Source organism: Stylophora pistillata, chromosome 3 (assembly GCF_964205215.1).
Source record: "Stylophora pistillata chromosome 3, jaStyPist1.2, whole genome shotgun sequence".
NCBI classification, from domain to species: Eukaryota; Metazoa; Cnidaria; class Anthozoa; order Scleractinia; family Pocilloporidae; genus Stylophora; species Stylophora pistillata.
In genome coordinates this window covers 31489731-31509633 of record NC_142521.1, presented here as the reverse complement: position 1 = coordinate 31509633, position 19903 = coordinate 31489731, and the positions used below count along the sequence as shown (strand labels likewise).

General features: G+C 38.5%; 1 protein-coding gene across 1 annotated transcript; it reads right to left on the bottom strand.

Moving 5' to 3' along the window:
• Positions 1-1051: 1051 nt before the first annotated feature.
• LOC111344762 (uncharacterized) lies at positions 1052-19797 on the bottom strand. Its single transcript, XM_022952014.2, has 21 exons — positions 19608-19797; positions 18344-18452; positions 17645-17711; positions 17170-17259; positions 16913-16975; positions 16419-16490; positions 14966-15082; positions 14144-14224; positions 12292-12447; positions 11066-11146; positions 10219-10289; positions 9549-9660; positions 8879-9110; positions 8054-8145; positions 7280-7445; positions 6131-6165; positions 5909-5967; positions 4951-5002; positions 4343-4390; positions 3009-3095; positions 1052-1930 (listed from the first exon to the last, which is right to left on the bottom strand). Exons 1-21 carry the CDS (start codon positions 19708-19710, stop codon positions 1814-1816), a joined length of 2010 nt encoding a protein of 669 aa, XP_022807749.2. The 5' UTR covers positions 19711-19797; the 3' UTR covers positions 1052-1813.
• Between the last annotated feature and the right edge of the window lie 106 nt (positions 19798-19903).

Genomic DNA, 19903 nt, shown 5'->3' with positions numbered 1-19903 from the left:
GCCCTTTTCCCAAATCCTTTAACCATCTAGAGTGACAGATTTACGTCATATGCATGAATGAAATGGTGGCCTGCTTAATTCACTCCTGATTGTTGAAAAAATTCTCCTTGTCAGTGCCACTGGAAATGTACAAAAAAAAAAAATGGAGAATATGCCCACGGGCCATACGGGGTAAAGGGTTAGAGTAGGTTTAAAGAGAGATGCTCCATCCAAATGGGATGCTTTCTTTAAGCTTAGAGTTGTGTGAAAGGCCCACGCCTTCATGAGGGCTTTGGGACTACACTGATTTCCCAAGTACCCCCTTTTCTATCTTCAACACTGCCGCTGGGTTAGAAAGGTCAAGATTTGCTGGGGGTTCTGGCACTGAGTTTCAGACCTCCTGCACACCTCTCGCGGGACTACTTGCTTATTTATTTATTTATTTATTAAAAAATAAATAAGCAAGTTTTGCGGTTTTCAGTGAGGCCCTCAAAATTAACAATGTATAAGATAAGTAATCGCGTAATTAAAAAGTAAAAACTCACGGTGGAAATATGAAATTTGAAATATCTAAAATATGACATGAACAGAAAATAATAAAATCGATGTGCAAGAGATGACACACTAACGGAGCCTATTAAGATTCAAAATATTTAAGAAACGAAATTTTAAAAGCATCATAGGGTAGACATCTCATGTCTTCTGGGAGGGAATTCCAGTCTGTCAATGCACTATTAAAAGATCTGAGTAGACCCCAGTTCGTGTTTGATCTAACATCTAATAATTTCCTTGGAGCGAGTGTTATGGCTATGATAGTCTGTGCCGCGAATAATCATACTGTTTCACTGTCATAAGTTTATGCATAAAAAGACACCTTTGCATTACATTACATTGCACTGCATGGTTTGTAAATTACAAACCACTGGGGTATTCTTATTGGAACTCAATTTGAACCCACCAAATCTAGGAACCAAACAAACCCATATAGTGCAAGCTCAAACAAATGTCTTTGATTTTGTCTTCGTGATTCTGAATCGTGCACGTGGAACCATCTACGACAATTCAACCTGAGTGCTCCTCGAAAACATTTTATTCGATAACAATAAAATATAAATATATTCAATTCATTCACCATGTGGGACCTTACAACTGAGGAGAATTCACCACAATTCTACACCATTAAGATAAAGTTGTGGGCCCAAATAGTCAAACCACTCAAATTTTACTTGTGGTTTGTGCAGTTATTTCATTATCACGATTTTGAGCGCTTAGACACAGTTTGGAATCAATTTACTTAACCCCTGCTCATTTCGCAGCATAGAATGCTTAGAAGCATTTGCGTCAAATCCTGAGGTGGTTTAGGAAAAATAATAATATTGTGGTAATTGTACTGAGTGGTGTGTAATTTGGGCAGAAGTTATACGTGTGGATTAATTAATACCTCACTTTTAAGTCCGAGAAAAAACTCTGAGGTAGGAGGGTTTCTTGGATACAATAATATTTTAACCTTCCCTCATAGAAAGGCTTCTTTTTCTTTTTTTTTTCCTTCAGTTTTCATTTATTCACTACTGTAAAGCTACTATTTTGGCCCTGTCTCAATATCCAAGTTTCAGTCCACATCCGTTAATTAAAATGGAAAGAGATAAAAACTCACTCTATGGCGACGTAAATTAAGTTTAAGACCACTGTTTGATGCTTGCACTTTATCTATACCATAAATCAGCCTAGTTCCCAGAATCCTCTCTTCCGAACTCGAGCGAGGGAGGAAGAGGACCCTGAGAAGAATCTTGCTGCTAACACATCACGGCTAGGTCCCTTCTAACACTGATCAACACTAATCAGGACCATTATTAGTGACTTTTTCAACATAGGTCGCTGGAAAGGCCCCTTCTACCGAGCCCGTTCTTCCAACGATCCATCCGTTGCCTTCGTCTCTGATCTGAACGACTATCTGTGTAAAAGGAAAATAATGTAATCAGAAAAAAAAGTCCAGCTTGGGTTACCTGAAATTACAAACGAACAACACACCGACTGCCACCTTCTGAAAAGTCCTAAAACAGCTTTGCGTCTTGCTTAAACCAAGTATTTTCGTTGAGTACAAGAAGTCTTGTTCGTTTTTTAGCTAAGGGGTTCGTTTCTGTCGCGAGACGGTTCTTTCTGAATTGTGAAGAACGAGAAAAGGGGTCACTGTTCGCTCATTTTGAAATCTTAAAGACAAGTCTTTTAGTCAAAGAAATAAACTAAGCCATGATTAGGGTGATCACTAAATTTCCCAGTAGAATATAGATTCCTGGAACTGTGTACGAGGTCCTATAGACACATACCTAACCTTTTAACTCTCATGAGTGATCAAGACAGAATTTCTCCTTTCCGTATGAATACAATATCAAGTAGACAAGTTATGAGAATAAAGAAAATTAGTATAATTTCAGAGATGAGAGTTTCCAGCAATCTGATTGGTCGAGCGCCACGCGGTTTATATAAAATGTTAAAATAAAATGTTACCAAAATGTTATGATTTTAGAAATTCCTCTGTTGTTCAGCTCTGAAATTATACTAAAACAATTATTCGCCTCAGGTTCGGTGAATATTGTCGAATAACCGTCTCGGGGATTATTCGACGATATTAACCTCGTCTTCGGCGAATAATTGTTCAATATCAATGAGGGGATTATTGATTGATCCAATACCAAATTCTTCAAACTAACACCATAAGAATTATATAGCAGACAGTAAGGAGAATTAGAAATAAGATCTTGGGAGTGAAAAGGTAAAAAAAAAAATCGTGCTACGTGACCCCGGATAAACGTCAGTAGCCGAGCAAGTGTGCCCCCACCCCTCCCCTAACCCAATACTAACCCTAACTACTTGTTATCAGTTGACTTTTGTTGGGTTAGGGGAGGAGGGGAGGGGGGTAAGTGCGCTCTTCTTCAGATACCATCGACTTTAACCGTAGCCTCCATACGCTTGTTCATCTCGATTGACAAGTGCATGCCAAAAACAAACAAACAAAACATATCACCGCTGACCTGATTAGCCTGAATTGTCAACTCATCTCCTTCTTGACCAGTGAAATCAAACAGGCATCGAAGAATGACGTCAGTGGCAGAAATCACCTGCAATGAAGTCAAAGCGAAGCAACAAACCGTTAGGCGTTAAAGTTGGGTATCGCGCAAGTAAAAAAAATTACTATATAGAGATTGCGAAACAAGTTTACGCGAAAAGTAGGACAGATGACAGCTGCAAAGACGACTAGTAAACAAAGATTGATGAGAAATGGATTGCACGTCAGCCTTGGAAATACGTCGAGGGCGTTTAATCGAGAAAACAAGGTAGCTATTGAGAAGAAACACAAAAATACGCTCTTATTTTAGAAATAAAACACTCAAAATTTAAAAAGTAGTGGCTCGAAGATTGGGCAGTCAAAACGAATACTCTCTGCACACATAACAGCTGTAAAGATTAGAAAAGACAAAAGTTGATGAGAGATGAGACTAAACGTCGGCCTTATCAATACACCGGGGCATCTGATCGAGACAACAAGGTAGCTCTTAAAACAAAATACAATCATGTCCTCATCTTAAAAATAAAACATTTCAAAATATTTCCTGTTTTTCCTGGAAAAACAGTGATGGAGGGGGACCCTCAGTGATGGCAAAGCAAGTGCAAAACAGCAGAAATCGCCAAAAAACACAACGGACACACAAGTAACGAGTAAGTTTTATTAATCTAAGGTGTAAAATGTTCATATTTCGGAATATTTAGTGTTTTAAATGAACCATATTTTGTTCCTCTTACTATTCCTTATAACGCATTCAAATTCTCAACGGTTGCTCGCGTAACTAACACCGCGTCACACAACGTGTGACAATTTCACGAACTAATCCTTCGCTTTTGCTCGAGATGTGAGCTTGGGACGCCTCTGGGTAATTGTGACTTAAATCAAATATTGTATTTCTAGTATTCTGATTGGTTCCGGTTCATCTTCCGAGTCGCCTTACCTGCGGCGTGTTGGAAGCTGAAAATGTTTGCTGAAGTAGTCAAACGTTCAGGATTTAATGAAATTTAATAAAACAATTATTCCACTCGCACTTGTTGGATAAGAGAATGGTTCAAGCCAACTTAGCGCCACCCGCCTCGTTAGTTACACACCATCTCATAAACAACGCACGCCCATGGAATAAATTTCTTCTTACATCACCCCTGAATCACACATGAAGGTCAAAAGAAGAAAGGAAATGATCACCAACGAAAGAATGCCTTGATTGTTAAACAAATTCTCTTTTCAGTTTCTTAGGAAATGTATAGAGAACAGTATGGAGAATAGGCATATTGGTGTAAGGGTGTAAAAGCTTAATCATACCTGTACGTAAGAAGCAGGGAAGAACCCTGTTTTTCCTTTACTTGTGCCCTGAGTAACAATAACAACAACAAAAAAAGTTTAGCTACACAACAGTTTAAGGCATCAAGAGGAAGCAGCTCATGGTTTATGCTTTACAGATTTCCCGACGACTCTGACCGCATTTTTCCTCGGTTTCGCCTTTTTAAATAAGGCAAAACAGGCGTAATCTTTTCTACGTTTTTCAAAGTAGAGAAAGCGAAACCTTTGAAAGCGCGAAGGGCGAACGCCACAAAATCACGCTTGTTCGCCAACTGACGCACCAAAATTCGATTCGACGTGGGGGTCTCGGCGTTTTTCTTTCTCCCACGCTCATGAGAAAAGGAATAACACCTTTATTTCCTCAACGACTTTAAAAAATTACCATCTTCCAGAATATTTTTACAAGGACGACCTTCGGACCTTTGTAGCTGATTTTTGCGTTTCCGTCTTCTTTCTTATCTCCCAGTCACCAGCCGTGCAAGCTACATATCATATTCAAACGGCAGTTAAAATTCCAGTCCACTGAGTGTTTCAAAACGTTCCGTGTTTAGAAGTTAGGCAATCGAGAACCGTGAACTGTCATCACTTACTTCCCACCAGTTTTCATCAGCACTGTTTAAGACTTGAACCTTATCCCCGGCACTATAACAAGGAAACGAGATGTGAATTCATAGTAGAACCATATTCAAGCAAACAAATGGACCGGTGGACTGCAATTTTTAGCGTTTGCAGAAAAGAAGCAAAAAAAATCCATGCTTTGACTTCCCAGATACTAGGGGGCACTGTTACCAACTGAGCAACGAAGCCACACGTTGGGTCGGGAGTGAGGCAATTTTTTTTAGGTTCTTCTTTCCCGAAGAGGATTTTAGGAGGCATTTGAACCATATTCTTCTACGAATGTCCAAAACACATGCGAAAACACAAACCACAAGTCGGCCAAAATTTGAAACCAGTTTGCATTTAGGCGACTTGTTGAGGCGACAAAATTTTATCACACAAAGTAAATTGTCGTTGCAACGGTAAGTTGGTTAAACTTCCGTGCTTTGCTTCCACGGATCAGTGAAATAAATAAAAATGCATGCTCCTTTTAGGTTGACGTCTTTCCAATAGGAGGAAGATTTCCGCACAGCGCTATACTATTGCAAGACAAATCCGTTTTTCCGAGGGCAATCTACTATTTTGTCATTGTTGTCTTTAACCAAGAACTGTACGCTAAATGAAGTGAGAGGCTGGGCGGCAGTCTACGTGCAGCCGCACCCTTCCCCCCCTCCCCCCCCCGAGGAGAAACGTTTCTTTCGGCGAGAGGGTACAGCTTCACATAGGATACTGTGCGGAGACCATACCCAATAAACGATCATATGCTAGTAAAAAAAAATATTACTGAGGAAGAGACATCCAAATAAATACATTTCAAATTGGGTTGCGTTGCTTTGGATTTTGACGACGTACTAATGCTCCCCTGCATGGTGTTTTGAGTACAACAATAGCATCGCTCACTACCAAGCGCCTACTAAATCCGCACCAAAGAAAGGAAGAAAAGGTTCTCACCTTAATTTTAGATCTCCATCATTCTCCCCGTTAAAATCGTAAAGAGAAACACAGCACTTCTAAAAATAACATTTAAAAAGCTAAGTAAAGAAATTGGAAACGACAAATTTTTCATCACCTTGCCGTGAGAGAATGCCTGAGCTCCTAACAAACTTACAATCACATCTTGTTCAATAAAACAACACCAATTTGTTGTGAGCCAAACAGAAACAATAACCATACCGATCTCGATGAAGAAATCATTCCCTCAACGTCATCTGAAGACAAGAATTCGAGAAAATTCCATTACCAGAAAGCTGAAAATTTTGCGGAAGAGCGTAATTCAAATAATGAAGAATTAATTTACTTCCGCCTACAACCTTGAAGAGGATTTTATAGGCAAAATTACTGAATTTTTGCCCTAAACAACCGAGACTACTTCGGTGAGGCACAGTAACACTAACCCCTGGACCACCATATCTCACACATTTAGACGCGCATACCAACTATAACTAATGCCTCCTGGGGATCCTGTTATCGCTGAGCAGGGGGCAAAGAAAATCAGAGTCTGGTAACGACTTACTCTTAAGACCCAAAAGGCGATAACTGGTTACCCTAGACTGACTCGCCCCAATGACGCTTGCACCGCAGGCTACTTCGATCGTGGCTTCAATTTAAGGTGATTCCTCAGTGTTGCACTGCACATCCTGTACTGCGCTTAAAAATCACGCACTCGGCGAATAAGCGTGTTTATTCCGAGATAGTCTTTAGCCCTTGGACGAGCAAGAGGATCTATATTTTTTATTGCATAATTTTGGTGACCAAATTATCCCCTTTAAATTGGAGAAATTGAAATAAAAAATCGATGGGAGAAAGATACAGCTAAAATCGTGCACAAAGCCCGTTAGTCGATGATGAAAATCATTACCTTGAAAGCAACGACTCCAGGAAAGTTTTGGGTCGATGTCGTTTAAAAATTGCGTGATTTTTCCCACAAATTATATATCGATTTGTTCCATACGCTCGAGAAGTTCTACCTACTTAGAATGAAGTTTCTTCAAAAACCGTTGCTTCCTGCAACTTCAAAATATATCGTGAACTGATGAGAAGATGACGCGCATGATTAGCGCCAGTACAGGCATAAATGTGTTAAGTTTGGCTCATCATATCTCTTAAACAAGCATGGTGACCTATCTTGCTGATTGCATTTTTCGAAACAGACAATGGTTGGGAACATTTAGGGAAAGTTTTAAAAAAAAAGTTCGATAACTTTTTCTCTGAGAATTCACCTTCATAGGAAACAAAAAATAATCATACAAATCTTTAATGTAACTCTAGGTCACGCAACAATTACGCACTGACGGAAATCTTGTTAACCTATACATTCCGTACCATAGAAGTCGTTTCCCCTGTAAACAGGTAATGATGTGGTCGGGCCCAATGCTCTCTTGTGCGGGGGAGGGGTGGGGACGTCATCCACGTCACTGTACACAGGATCATCAGAGTCATCTTCCTGTTGATTAGTGCATGAAATGCGTAGCGACTGTCCTTTGGTAGACTGCAACAGATACAAAAAGCGAAAAAAAAAATAGAGTTACCGTTAATCATCGTTCACAGCTCCCTACCCCCTTCCTCATTAGGTCAACACATGAAAAAAAAAAAAAATTCTGTGTGCCGTTCCCTTCCACTAATGAAATGCTCTTTTCCCTCTTTTTAAAGGCGGAACAACGCGAGCTAAAGAAAAACAGGAGCCGTTTCAGACACCCTCATTACTTTTTCGAGTTCGACGCCCGCGCAGAAAGTAAGAGACCAAGTTTTTTCCTCTTTGATTTATGGCACAAGCTCGTGAGTTTAATGAGTTTAGGAAACGATTTCTAGTCAAGCCTCAAATGACTGACAGAAGTCAAAAGCAATACGAGTCAACTCGAAATCGGTTGTCAAACATTGGTACCTTTTCACCCGCAAAAAAAAAAAAAATCAAAAGTATAAAACTCTCGCGCTGAGTAACGGGGATAAAAGAATTCCTTTTACGAAAGAACCATTGTGGTCCACGCTCCATCTATATACTCCTTACTTTCGGAATACTAATAAGGCAATGAGAGATGGTTGGGCTGTCCCTAGATAAAAAAAAAAAATATTTATTAAATACACAAACATGACACTCACCCTGTCGCCAGGACAGTAAGGCACGTTGTCGCGACACTTGTGGTGGACACTCATCTTGCAAACTTTACATCGCGCACCCTGCTTAATTAATCCTAGCAACAAAAAGACAACTCTCCATCAAGGAAGTATTGCGATGGTAAAGGAACAAAGGTTCCGTTAACTCAACCGCACCTCCAATACCAATCGAAGTGATGTCTTAACAGGCCATTCTCTATTTTTCTACTGTACATGTTCATTTGACCTCGACAGGTTCACAATTCTTAGCAAGATACAACCAAAGAGCATAGACATCACCAGGAACCCATTACTTGGAGCGTTCAACTCCCATACTGAGCCTATGTCAGTCACGGCATTTTCACAGAACGGTTTATTTTTAGACTACCTTTTCCCGGAAAATAGTTATAAATTAACTACGTGCTAATCGTGATTGGTCGCAGGGCTTCCGTGGGGAATCCCATTTCGCAGTAAAAATAGACATGTCTGTAAAAACACCTTTGACATAAACAAAGGGCAGTTGAACGCTCCAAGTAATGGGCTCCCGACCTCACTGACCCTCTCTATACATAATTTATGCAAGTTCAAAGCTGATAGCGCCGTAGAATTGCTTTTTAAAGTTCGCCAGAGCTGACAGTTTCGCGTTCCCCATTCATAGATAATACACTGTGTGAGTTAAGAATCTTGCCCAAGAACACAGCACAGTGACCTCGGCGACAACACAAACTCACGCCTCTACCGCTACCGAGTCTTACGTGCTTTCCACGAACCTAACGCAAGTCTCCTCCAGTTCATTGGTCACAAAGGGAAAATTCGAGTAGGTTTTATTACCCTTTATGAGTCCCTTGCAGTAAAAACAGAACTTCGGTTTCTTGAAAGTGTGATCCTCAAACTGATGCTGTCCAGCTCTTCTTATCTTTTTTCCTTTGGAGCTGATCACACTCTGCCGCTTATCCACTGGTCTTGTGACACTCTCGTCCTCGCTATTGGGTTCCTCGTCATCTTGGAGATCATCTTCGGTAACTTGAAGTTTGTCAAGTACGTCTGATGTGAAGAGTTTAGTCTGCGAAGAAGAAATACGAGGTACCCATATCAATTCACAAACAATGAATCAATTTTCCAGTGAATATTGCGAGTGATCCGAGATTGTCTTGGTTTGGTCTGGAAAACTCTCACCAATCTCGTAACTAACACAGCGGACAAAGTCTGCGCATGTGCAAACGTTGAAAAGGCTAGATAGCGTGCTTCCAGGCAACAAGTTGTCTTCTAAAACAAACGAGTAAGTCGCGGTGCTTGAAAACTGTGTATGAATTTTTTGGTAAAGCTAAAAACAAAATGGTTAATCAGCCGATAACCCGTAATAAGATAAACTTGGTGTTGGAAAAGTCTCGAGTTTTCGCTTCCCTGCTTAAGTTTTCATTCAACAGATTTATATAACATATTAATGTTTTTTTTTTTTCTTATAAGTATGCTATTGCGGACCTATCATTGACAGGCCTACCTGTTCCTTAGCAACACAGGAGAGCCATTCCTTCACCCTTAGCTCATTTTTTTGCCTTAATAGATCCTCCTCAAGTTCTCCTGCATTTCCGTAGGATGGATTTTGTGAGTAGCTGTTTATCAAGTTTGGAAACAAACAAACAAAAAACAAATGAAGAATACTTTGTTTTCAAGTGCCGGGAGAAATCAAACAAACAAACAAACAAACAAGTTTACTGAACGCGAGTGAGTTCCTCCAATGTTTTCAGGCTCGGCATGTCTTGTTTCTTGCCACAAAATATAAAGCTAACGTAAGCACTGCGGCCAATTAAAGCAGAGTGGGTACTCCACCCGATATGTCTGAACTAGATCAAGAGCAAGAATTCGAGACCATTGGTAAACTTCGCTGCTACCAAACTTCCCTGGTCGCATAAAATATGTCACCATTCAGGGACATATTCAGGGGCACAGGAGGACATTTTAATAGGCTACTTCTCAATTACCTTTGGCCTCCTTTTCTAAACGAGGCCTGGTGGTCAATCATTCGTATGAAAATGAGTTTAATTTGCATGTGAATGAAAACTTATTATCATATCAAAGGATAAGCCCTAGGACTCACTTTAAAAATGAGGCTAAAGGTAATTCGGAAATGTGCTATGAGTTTGCCAAAGTAAACCTAAAACTTCTGTTACCTTTCACGTAATTTTTTCATAGATTTCACGGTCTCCTGATCCTTCTTTATCGCTGTATCATAGTTTCGCAACTAGAGAACGAAAATTGAAGATTAGATGGTTTAAATTTTTAATCGTGCCTAGGCTTACCGAACTCTAAAATATCTAATCGATCAAACCTGGACGGCGCTCCACTGAGAGGAGACACGTCATGTCGAACCTCCTCGACCCGAAAAAACGGGTTCAATAGAACGAAAATGATTATTTTTTCAAAGAGTAACAGTAAGCTGACTCTAACAATTAAAAAGTCAATGTTTCAACTTCGGTAGGGAGCACCCTCACTTCAGTAACTATTGTCCTCCACGTATACAACCTTCAAACGAGTATTACTTTCCTCAGATGATGTGCGAGCTTATGTTACATTTCTTATTGAGTCTCTCCTTTAAAAAAAACCAAGGACGAAAAAGCGCCTTTTCTCTGAAGAAATAGTTATACTGTACCCCAAAACAAAAAACCATATTCCCTAAAAATGGTTAAAAATTATAAACCTTATCAAATGGATGGCAAAATCCAGGCAAAAGGAAGCGAACTCTGTGCTCTGATTGGCTACCCGAGCTAGCGGGTCCATCTCCGTCCCTCAGATTTACCCGTTCCTATCTCACAAATGTGAAATATTTTTGGACAAAATTGATCCGTCAAATTGTGACGGCTAAATGTTAGCGTCGTCATTTTAACGTGTTTCTTGGACAAAGAACAAGGGGATGGTCTATAAATCCGCAAAAAGAAATAATACTTTCCTAATATCCGGCACTCTTAAATGACCTAACCGTTGGTCAATACTGCATATCATGTAAACAAACAACTGTACCTTTATTTGGAGTGCGATATATTTCCTCTTCAGCACGGGTTCCGTTGCATTCACCAAAAAAAGTCTTTTGTCTGTTACATTCTGTAAGAAGAATTAAAGACGGTTAGAGGATTTGGACACAACCCTACCTATAGCTTAATTCAAAAGAATATCATTCTTTCGCTAAATTTTGATATTGAATCTGGTTTCGTGCGTTAATCTGTCACCATATTAGGGGGACCAATTACATAATTGGGATGTATAATCAAGAAGTTTTTTAGTAATGCCACAAGTTGTAAGTTACGGTATTCTATATTTGTATTAGAAATAAGTTAGGAAATATTGATAAATAAAGTTTGTTTGGTGATTGATGGTTGATCACGTGGTTATCCCTACGATTTACAAGAGTACGCGCTGGATCGAAATCAGAACTTCGTGTAGAATAATTAATGTTAGAGAAAGAAGAAAATAAAATAAAATGGAGAAAACTTAGCTTTAAGTTTAAGGCGTTTTACGTTAGTAATCTTCAATCTTTTGCCTTATCTATTTATACACGGTTAAAATTCACTTGTCCAGAATACAGTAAATTTTCTAAAATGCTCAAGAGACTGACGTTTATAATTCAACAATACTATAAATTAATTTAGAATAATATATTAGCCATATAACTCTATATATTTATACAGTTTATATACATTTAACAAATATTTATTCAATTCTATGTTTTCTATATATTTATTTCATTCTGCAGTAAATGGTTTGAACCCGGGGGTAACATGTGAAGGTGTAGTCTGATCGTCCGGGTGAGTGTAGTCCTGAGAAGGACTGTTGTCGGTGGTAGTGACTGACGTTTCGACAACCTGTGCGGAAGTCATCATCAGAGTCAAGTGAGTCACTTGACTCTGATGATGACTTCCGCACAGGTTGTCGAAACGTCAGTCACTACCACCGATAACAGTCCTTCTCAGGACTACACTCACCCGGACGATCAGACTACACCTTCACTTATTTCATTCTATAACTGTAGAATAATTCCTAAACATTACTATCCAAGTCTGTTTCCTACGATCAAAGTGACGATGATTTAATCGCTTCAATTTGTACAAAGTAACAAGCCTGTCAAACAGAAATGTAGGCCAGTTAAACAGTGATGTAAGCCAGCTGAAAGGAAGGGAAACTGACCAGCGGTCTAAGACTCAAAACTAATAGTTCAGTGTTGCCTCTTTCGTAACTTGGTGTGTACTTACTAATAGATGATTATCTTCTGGTTTCTGGAAATTTTTCTCTGGTGAAGAGTAAGCACCAGGATCATTTGCCTGGACAAATGTTGAGATGTCTGCCTTGCTGTTCATGAGCTGAAACATACTTTCTATGCTTTCCAATCTCTTGACGCTATCGACTATCTGGCAAAGGAATAAATCAAAAAAGAAACTTTGATCTCAGTTCTACTCTACATCACTGCTTTCCGCTTTGCACTTTCCACAATATTTGATTACATTGTCTTGTTCTGACGATTCTGCTAAAATGATTTCATTATGATCAGTCAAGACATAGTGTCATAATTATCAATACTTGGGAGCAAAGGGTCTGGGTCCTGACCCTGGGCAGGCCAGTGCATTGTACTCTTGGCCAAGATACTTTACTCTAGATCTTACAACACCTCTGTCGGTACCAGTGATTCGATGACACAAAAAGATTGTGTGTGTGTGTGTGTGTGTGTGTGGGGGGGGGGGGGGGGGAGGAGGGGAGGAGGGGGTACTATACAATGAAACAACTACTTGACCGACAGGAACAGTCACTCTACCCCTTCTTACTCCATGCTGACAACAGCATGGTAAGCTCTGACTAGCAGTGTCAGTCTTGTTGCCACAACCTCTCTCCTTTTTGCCCCTTAAAGTGGAGAAGAGAGCAAGTCCCTTCTTCATTATAGGAAGCGGGAAGAAGAAAGAGAGATCCTAGGAATGAGATTGCAGCAATGTGAGCCACTTGGCTCTTAATACTTTAACTCTGCAACAAGTAAGGTGAGTTGGTGAGAGGGGAGGGGAGGGTCATGCAAGATACTTTGATAAGAATAAATTTTTTCGGAGGGTGTTTTACATGTATATGGGCTTATAATGATAAGGGAACTTCTAACGAAGTAAACCAAAGAAACACATAGCAATATATTCTTTATGATTGTTCTACAATAAAGATATATGACCTATACAAGACTGAAGGAACATATGCTCCCATCAATTGAACCTTGAACAACCCCCCCCCCCCCTTCCTCTCCTGGGCAACCCAAGGGCATTTGACTGTCATCTTTGATAGGAATTAGGGTTTTTGAACAAAAGCTCATCTTTCAAACCAGCAGTCTAAATCCCACAGGGATCAACGAACGCTTTTCATTCCACTAACTTATTCTTGTTTTTCTCGTTGCCATGTTCCCACTAATAACGTAGCTCCATTTTCTGCCTTTGAAAGTACACACAACCCACAATTCCTCTATTCACTCCAACGAAGGGCTAACGCTCAAAACGTCAGCTTTTGTAATCGTTATGGTGGCCAATTTACCATTTCAACTTTGTTGATATATCCAAATTATTTCATTACTCCCACTGACACAGCCCCAAACAGTTTCTTTCGAAACTATCAGCCTTTATTATTTTTGAACCTTCAGTTGCTTTGGTAGACTAGGGCATCAAAGTAGTCTTGTGAGCAAATGGCTTAGAAAGACAATTTCTCAATGAGGATCAGATGCCTACCTGAGCAAAAAAGCCCAACAATAGCAACAAAATCTAAGACATAGCTATGCTAACTCCTACAACACTCGTTGATCACACAAGCAATTGTTCATTCCCAAGGAGTTCCAGGTGGCAATGGGGGGGGGGGGGGTGTTGAAGCTTCAAACTGATTGTGCGTTATAAGCAGGAGGGTGAGAGAGGGACAAGGAATGAATGATATAAATAACAGTGAACTCTACTGTTCTATGCTGGTAAAATTAGTTTAAACTAGGTCATTGGTTATATTATAAGGAGAAATTAAATAAACTCATCCATCATATGCTGCTTGAAGAGGACAACGGTTGTGAATATGACAACAAAAACAGGTTAAAATTACATTTTCTTTCTCAATCTTTGAACAGTCACCAAAAGCCACTCTCAAAGATTCTGAAACATCTTGATGTATATCTTGTAAGTCCTATGGAGAGTAGAGCCAGAAAATGAAACTGATTCAAAAACAGGTACTCACATAATTTAGACAACTTAGAACTATCATTATGTTGATCAGCAAAAGAGAGATTAAATGATACATGAACAGCATTAGTAATTTAATTGACAACTCAATACTTGACTAAAGACACCAACCCACCTTGTAAAATATTGACTGACAGATCAAACCATCAAACAAAAAGACCAACTAGAGCAAACTTGAGACAGACAGACTATAAATGACTGACTCACTAAATGGCTTATAGTCTGTCTGATTGACTGACTGACTGGCTGAATGAATGAATGAATGAGTGAATAAATGAATGACCGACTGACTGACTGGCTGCCTGCCTGCCTGACTTACAGACTGACAAACTGATAACTAATGAGATGCCTCACTGACTGACTAACTTACTTCAACTAAGGGAATTTCATTTAACCAATTAAGTAATGAGTATGTTAACTAAGTGACTGATTAATTGACTTACTAAGTGAGTAAATGAGAGAATGAAAGGGGGACTAGTGACTACTGAAGCCACACACTGGGCGTGAGGCAAAGATAGGGTTTCCCCTTTCCTGTAGAAAAATCTGAGCACAAATGTTCATTGTCATCGCTATAGCTGGGATTCCCTATTTTCCTGGTATTCACTTTTTCAAGGTAAATTACAACTTACTACCTTTAATTAAAAATAGTTTGGTATTCTTTCATTCACACTGTATCAATACTTACATCCAGCATTTGAGGAAGTGTTGTAGAATAGAACACTCCATTCATGTTGTTGACACAATTAAGCTGAAGTACATAGGCATTGTGGGTATTATGGCACAATGTCTGAACATGTTCTTGCTACAAATTGACAAAAAGTGTCAGAAACTTTCTAAGTTTAAGGATAACAAAAATAAACTACTCTCTAAATGAAAAAAGGACAGGGGGTAAAAGCCATTATGAGTGGGTCTACTGTTAGCACACTGATCTCCAAATTAAGATGACTAGGTTACCCAGCCATTTCTCTGAAAATCACCACTGCTGTTTGTTGCCTTTTTCTTTTACTCATCTCTTTTGACTGAAAGCCAGGTAGAAGCTCAAAATTTCAAGCCTTGGACTCATTTTAGAAAATTCTACCACATTTTAATTTAGTCAGTCGATCTCTCTTGGAACAAAGGTCACCAGTCACAATTAAGTGAGTCAATTGAATCATGCCTCCCAGTTAGCTCAATGGATAGAGCGCTGGACTGTTGTGTGGGAGGTCGAGAGTTCGAGCCCCAGCCGGACCAACACTCAAGGTCTTAAAATAATTGAGAAGAATACGCTTCCTTTCTATAACATCAAGAAATGGTTAGATATTCTAGTCTTCTCAGATAGGGACGAATAAATGGAGGTCCTGTATCCTGCAGGAGGGGTAGGAGACGTTAATTTCCCACGCACGAGATTACTGTGTGATGGATGTCCTTTCCCGGGGTGGGAGGGGTGGGTTGGGTTTAGGTGGATGAACCTAGTAGGGAACTATGTGTCCTTTTGTTCTTCCACCTGTACAATGTACAAATCTTTAGAAACAGAAACATGTACTGCTGTGAGTCCTGAGTTTTACTAATAGTTCAATCTAAGACATAGTGATACAGAGTTCTTGTGAAATTAAGGATCTTTCCATGTCAGTTTTACCAAACTGTTCTTCAATAATGTTTACAATTTTATTGTATTTGGGGCAAGATTTTACCCTCAATGGGGCCTATTTCCCCACAGTGCACATTCATTTAGCTTTCAGGTAAACTTGGTAAATTTCTGTGGGGAAGTTGCCAAGGAGTGGGAATGGAATCTAATCCCAAAGGAGAAGCCTTACTCCTTGTCAATTCATGCTACCAAGAAAGAAAGTCAGACTTTCTCTAACCCTTGACTCCTTCTCATCAGTCTCCATATTCTTCATACTGTTCTCTATATTGAATTCCTAAGGCCCGCAGATAAGGAGACTTTGTTTCACAATCAAGAGCTTCAACCTCTAGTTGATAATCATTTCCTTTATTCTCATGCGTGATTCAGGGGTAATATTGAAGGGGAAACTAGATTTGCAGTCACTTTTGGGAGTCAAAAGGGTAGCTAACAGTAATTGGCCACTATATGCATGCAATACCAAGCAAAAAGAAAGTTTGATGCAACACTCTAGCTAAAAGGTAAAGCTTAGTAATACCTTGGCAGCTTCTGCACCTGCACTTTGCAATTTTGCAAGTTTGGCACAAGCTTCTGAATATTCTTTGTGGCGCTGAGTAGAGAAAAAAGTTGAGGATTTTATTGTGGTCTACTTAAGCAAGAGATTTGTGGATTTTTATTGAATCTTCCATTGTAGTAGATCACAGTGACATCAACAAGAAGAACATCAATACCCTACCAACCTCAGTGTTTCAAAAGTGAACTTAACACATTTTGATGTCATTTGAGGTCTACTACATGAGTCAGCTTTAAATTCAACTAACCTTGTAGATGGCAAAATGAAACTCATTCTCTTAATAGAAAACTGTAAAAACTTGCAAATCTACTTTTTACTTCCTAGTTAATGATACAGGAAGGTCTAACTACATTACAGAATTTGCAAAATATCGAATGAATATGGAGGTAATTCACATTTGCTCACACAAAATTAGATATAAGTGCACACTTTTTAAAATTTATTTTCATTTTTATCACCTTTTGTAATGCTTCATCTGCCTTTTCAATCTGACTTTCACCACTGTCTCTGAAGGAAAATATCTTTAAAATAATAAGGATAACATTATTAACCACCATTAATTATAAATAAAGTATTCCTTAATTAATTAAAACTTTTCATTTGAAAAGCTTCCTTGGGAGGGTGGTGAGACTGCTCTCTCCATGAGCACTGATATCTGATATCTGATATCTGATCCTGCTGACCCATGCAGTAAAGTAACATAGTCATCACACACCTTTTTTGTGGCTGCTTTCTTCTTGATCACCTCCTCAAAAGCTGGAGTATTCACCTGTCGCACTAGACTGGATGAAACCTTTAACATATCCTAAGAAATGGAAGACATGTCTGGTAATATGCAAGTCTCTTTAGGTTACGACCACAGCTATCTGGTAATTTTCACCTTTGATTTATACATGTGTGCACCACAAAGTTTTGACCATACAACTCAGCTGTTTCCTGCTGTAACTATTACAGGAAAGTCATTTGGAGAATTTTCCAGAGGACACTTAATTACTTTTACAAATTAATACATCAAATAGTGAATTAAGAACTGCAAAAATGTATGTATCAAAAAAACTATCAATATGACTGGTATTCATTTTAATCAATTTGTAGGTTACTAACAGTAGATTTCCTAGTGTCAGCTGGTTCATGTATATATCTTTTCTACAAAATTCATGACTTATTTCATAAAAGAATAATAACAATACCTGTGCTTGTTTTTCATATTCCCCAAGCAGTGTTTCCCAGCAGCTAAAAGCACTACTTAAAGCAGATCTGAGAGAAATTATAATTTGAAAAAAGATATCAGCAACTGCATGCAAGGTCACATGTAAAATTATGTTCTGAGTATCAAAGTGGATTACAATATAATAAGCATGAACAATAGATTATCTTACTTAGAGTGTAAACTGAATAAAAGAACTTACCGTTTGCTCAAACTTCAAACCATGCAGTCTGGAAATACAGTGATCTATTCATACAAGCATGGAGCTCCAGGTTGCATGCGCGCAGACACTTTTTGCATCTATGCTAAAACTAACTGCATGCATGCAGAGACTAACTGCATGCATGCAGTGACTAACTGCATGCATGCAAAAAGTACTGCATGCATGCATGTACACTTAGCTGCAGGTCTGCATCATGCATGCACTGTTTAGAGGGGAGTCTCTCTAATCTATGATATGGTTACTCACCACTGTCACCTTGAAATGTTGTCAGTTTTATTTTGAAAGTTCTGGTAAACTTTAGGCTTCTTCTGATACTTTTGCTAATACAGTCCTTAACTTATGAAAATCAACGATAAACAACAGAAAGAAACATTTGACTGATACTTATATCTTGTCATATATCTTGCTTGAGCAAGATATATGACAATGTCATGACAATGATTCTTATTAAATACAGACCTGTCTTTCTTCATTTCTAAGTTCTTCTTTCTGAATGATTCCACCAATGAAAGGAGTTGGTTTCCCAATTGTTCTTTAAGAGAAGCCACCTTGTGGGAAAATTCACCAACTGAGAAAAGAAAGTTGAAAAATTAACAATATTTAACAATCCTTCATATTGACTCATGAAATAAAAGTGGAAATGTGACAAATTCACTTCTTTTGTGTGGTGCAATATGCTATGTAAAGGAAATATGCAAATCAAGAACTTAGATGAAAATCCACTAAAAATATCAACACTCTACTGGAAACTTCCAGATTACTACACCTTTCACTATGTAGTACTAGCTACCCTAAAAAACTCTTTCAGCTGTATCTCGCATTCTTTTTGAGATTTTGTATTATTTTCATCAATAAATTAAACTTAGATTATTTAATTCTCTATAACTAACGAACAGAAAAAAAAGAAATTTTGAAAATTTTGACGAGATTTTGTTGGCAGTAACAGAGTGTTATTATGACTAACCCTAAACTGTGCCCACAATTTAATTTCACTGCATTAAATCTTTTGGTTATAAATCAAACTGGCAAGATTTCCGTATAACGCCAGAATTAATCATGCATACAGTCTAGATAAAAAGTACAATCATTATGGCAAAACAAAAGATTACCTTTGTTTTGGAATAGTATTGGGCGTCTTTACGTAAATGGTTACGTTTAGGATTTAATACATTATTTAAAATTATGTAATTAATAACAGAGTTCTCCTGGGAAGGCAACCACCGTGGTATTGAACACTTCAAACAATGTCTGATATAGGTTGAGGTATTCAAAAAGTATATCAACCTGAAAACTGTAGGATATTAAAAACCTTTCAGGTCTCCACAGAGCAAGAGTACCATTTAACCAGCAACTCACCGGTGAATCAATTAAAATGTGGTTAATTTTGGCATAGAATTGAGGAAATAAATGAATAATGAATGCAAAATTACTATATTTAAAATGTCTTATACAATAACAAAATAACGCGATCGATATTTACATGTATAAATTTGATAGGAATTTTTGCATGAATTTTCTATAATAATTTATGAAAATCAATACCAGAGTTTCATCGTTGTGACTCAATTCATTCCCTGAACAAACTTGATAACGTGACATTTAGGATTTAATTAGTGTAAGGATATGCTAAAAATGTCATAACGAAACGCACATATAAGGAAAACAAGTCAGGCAAATATTGGGTGTAGAGTATCCACATGAAGGCTCATGTCTTTGCGTTTACCTGTTTTGAGGAGTTTGATGGCGCTGTAAGTATTGGATTTAAGAACGTCATTTAAATTCGGATGAGGTAAATCTCTCAAGTACGCTTCTCGAGCCGAAGACATGCTTTATCCTAAAATAAGGGAAGCGCACGATTTGCAACCAACACTCTGTATCACCTCCTATTAACATTTGTTGACTGGCTTCCGATTGATTGAGTATTCCATCTCATTTCCGCTCAGTTCTAATCTATATTTGGAGATCTTGACCAAATTTGGGTAAAGGCACGATCGATAATAGTCACGGGAGAAACACGCA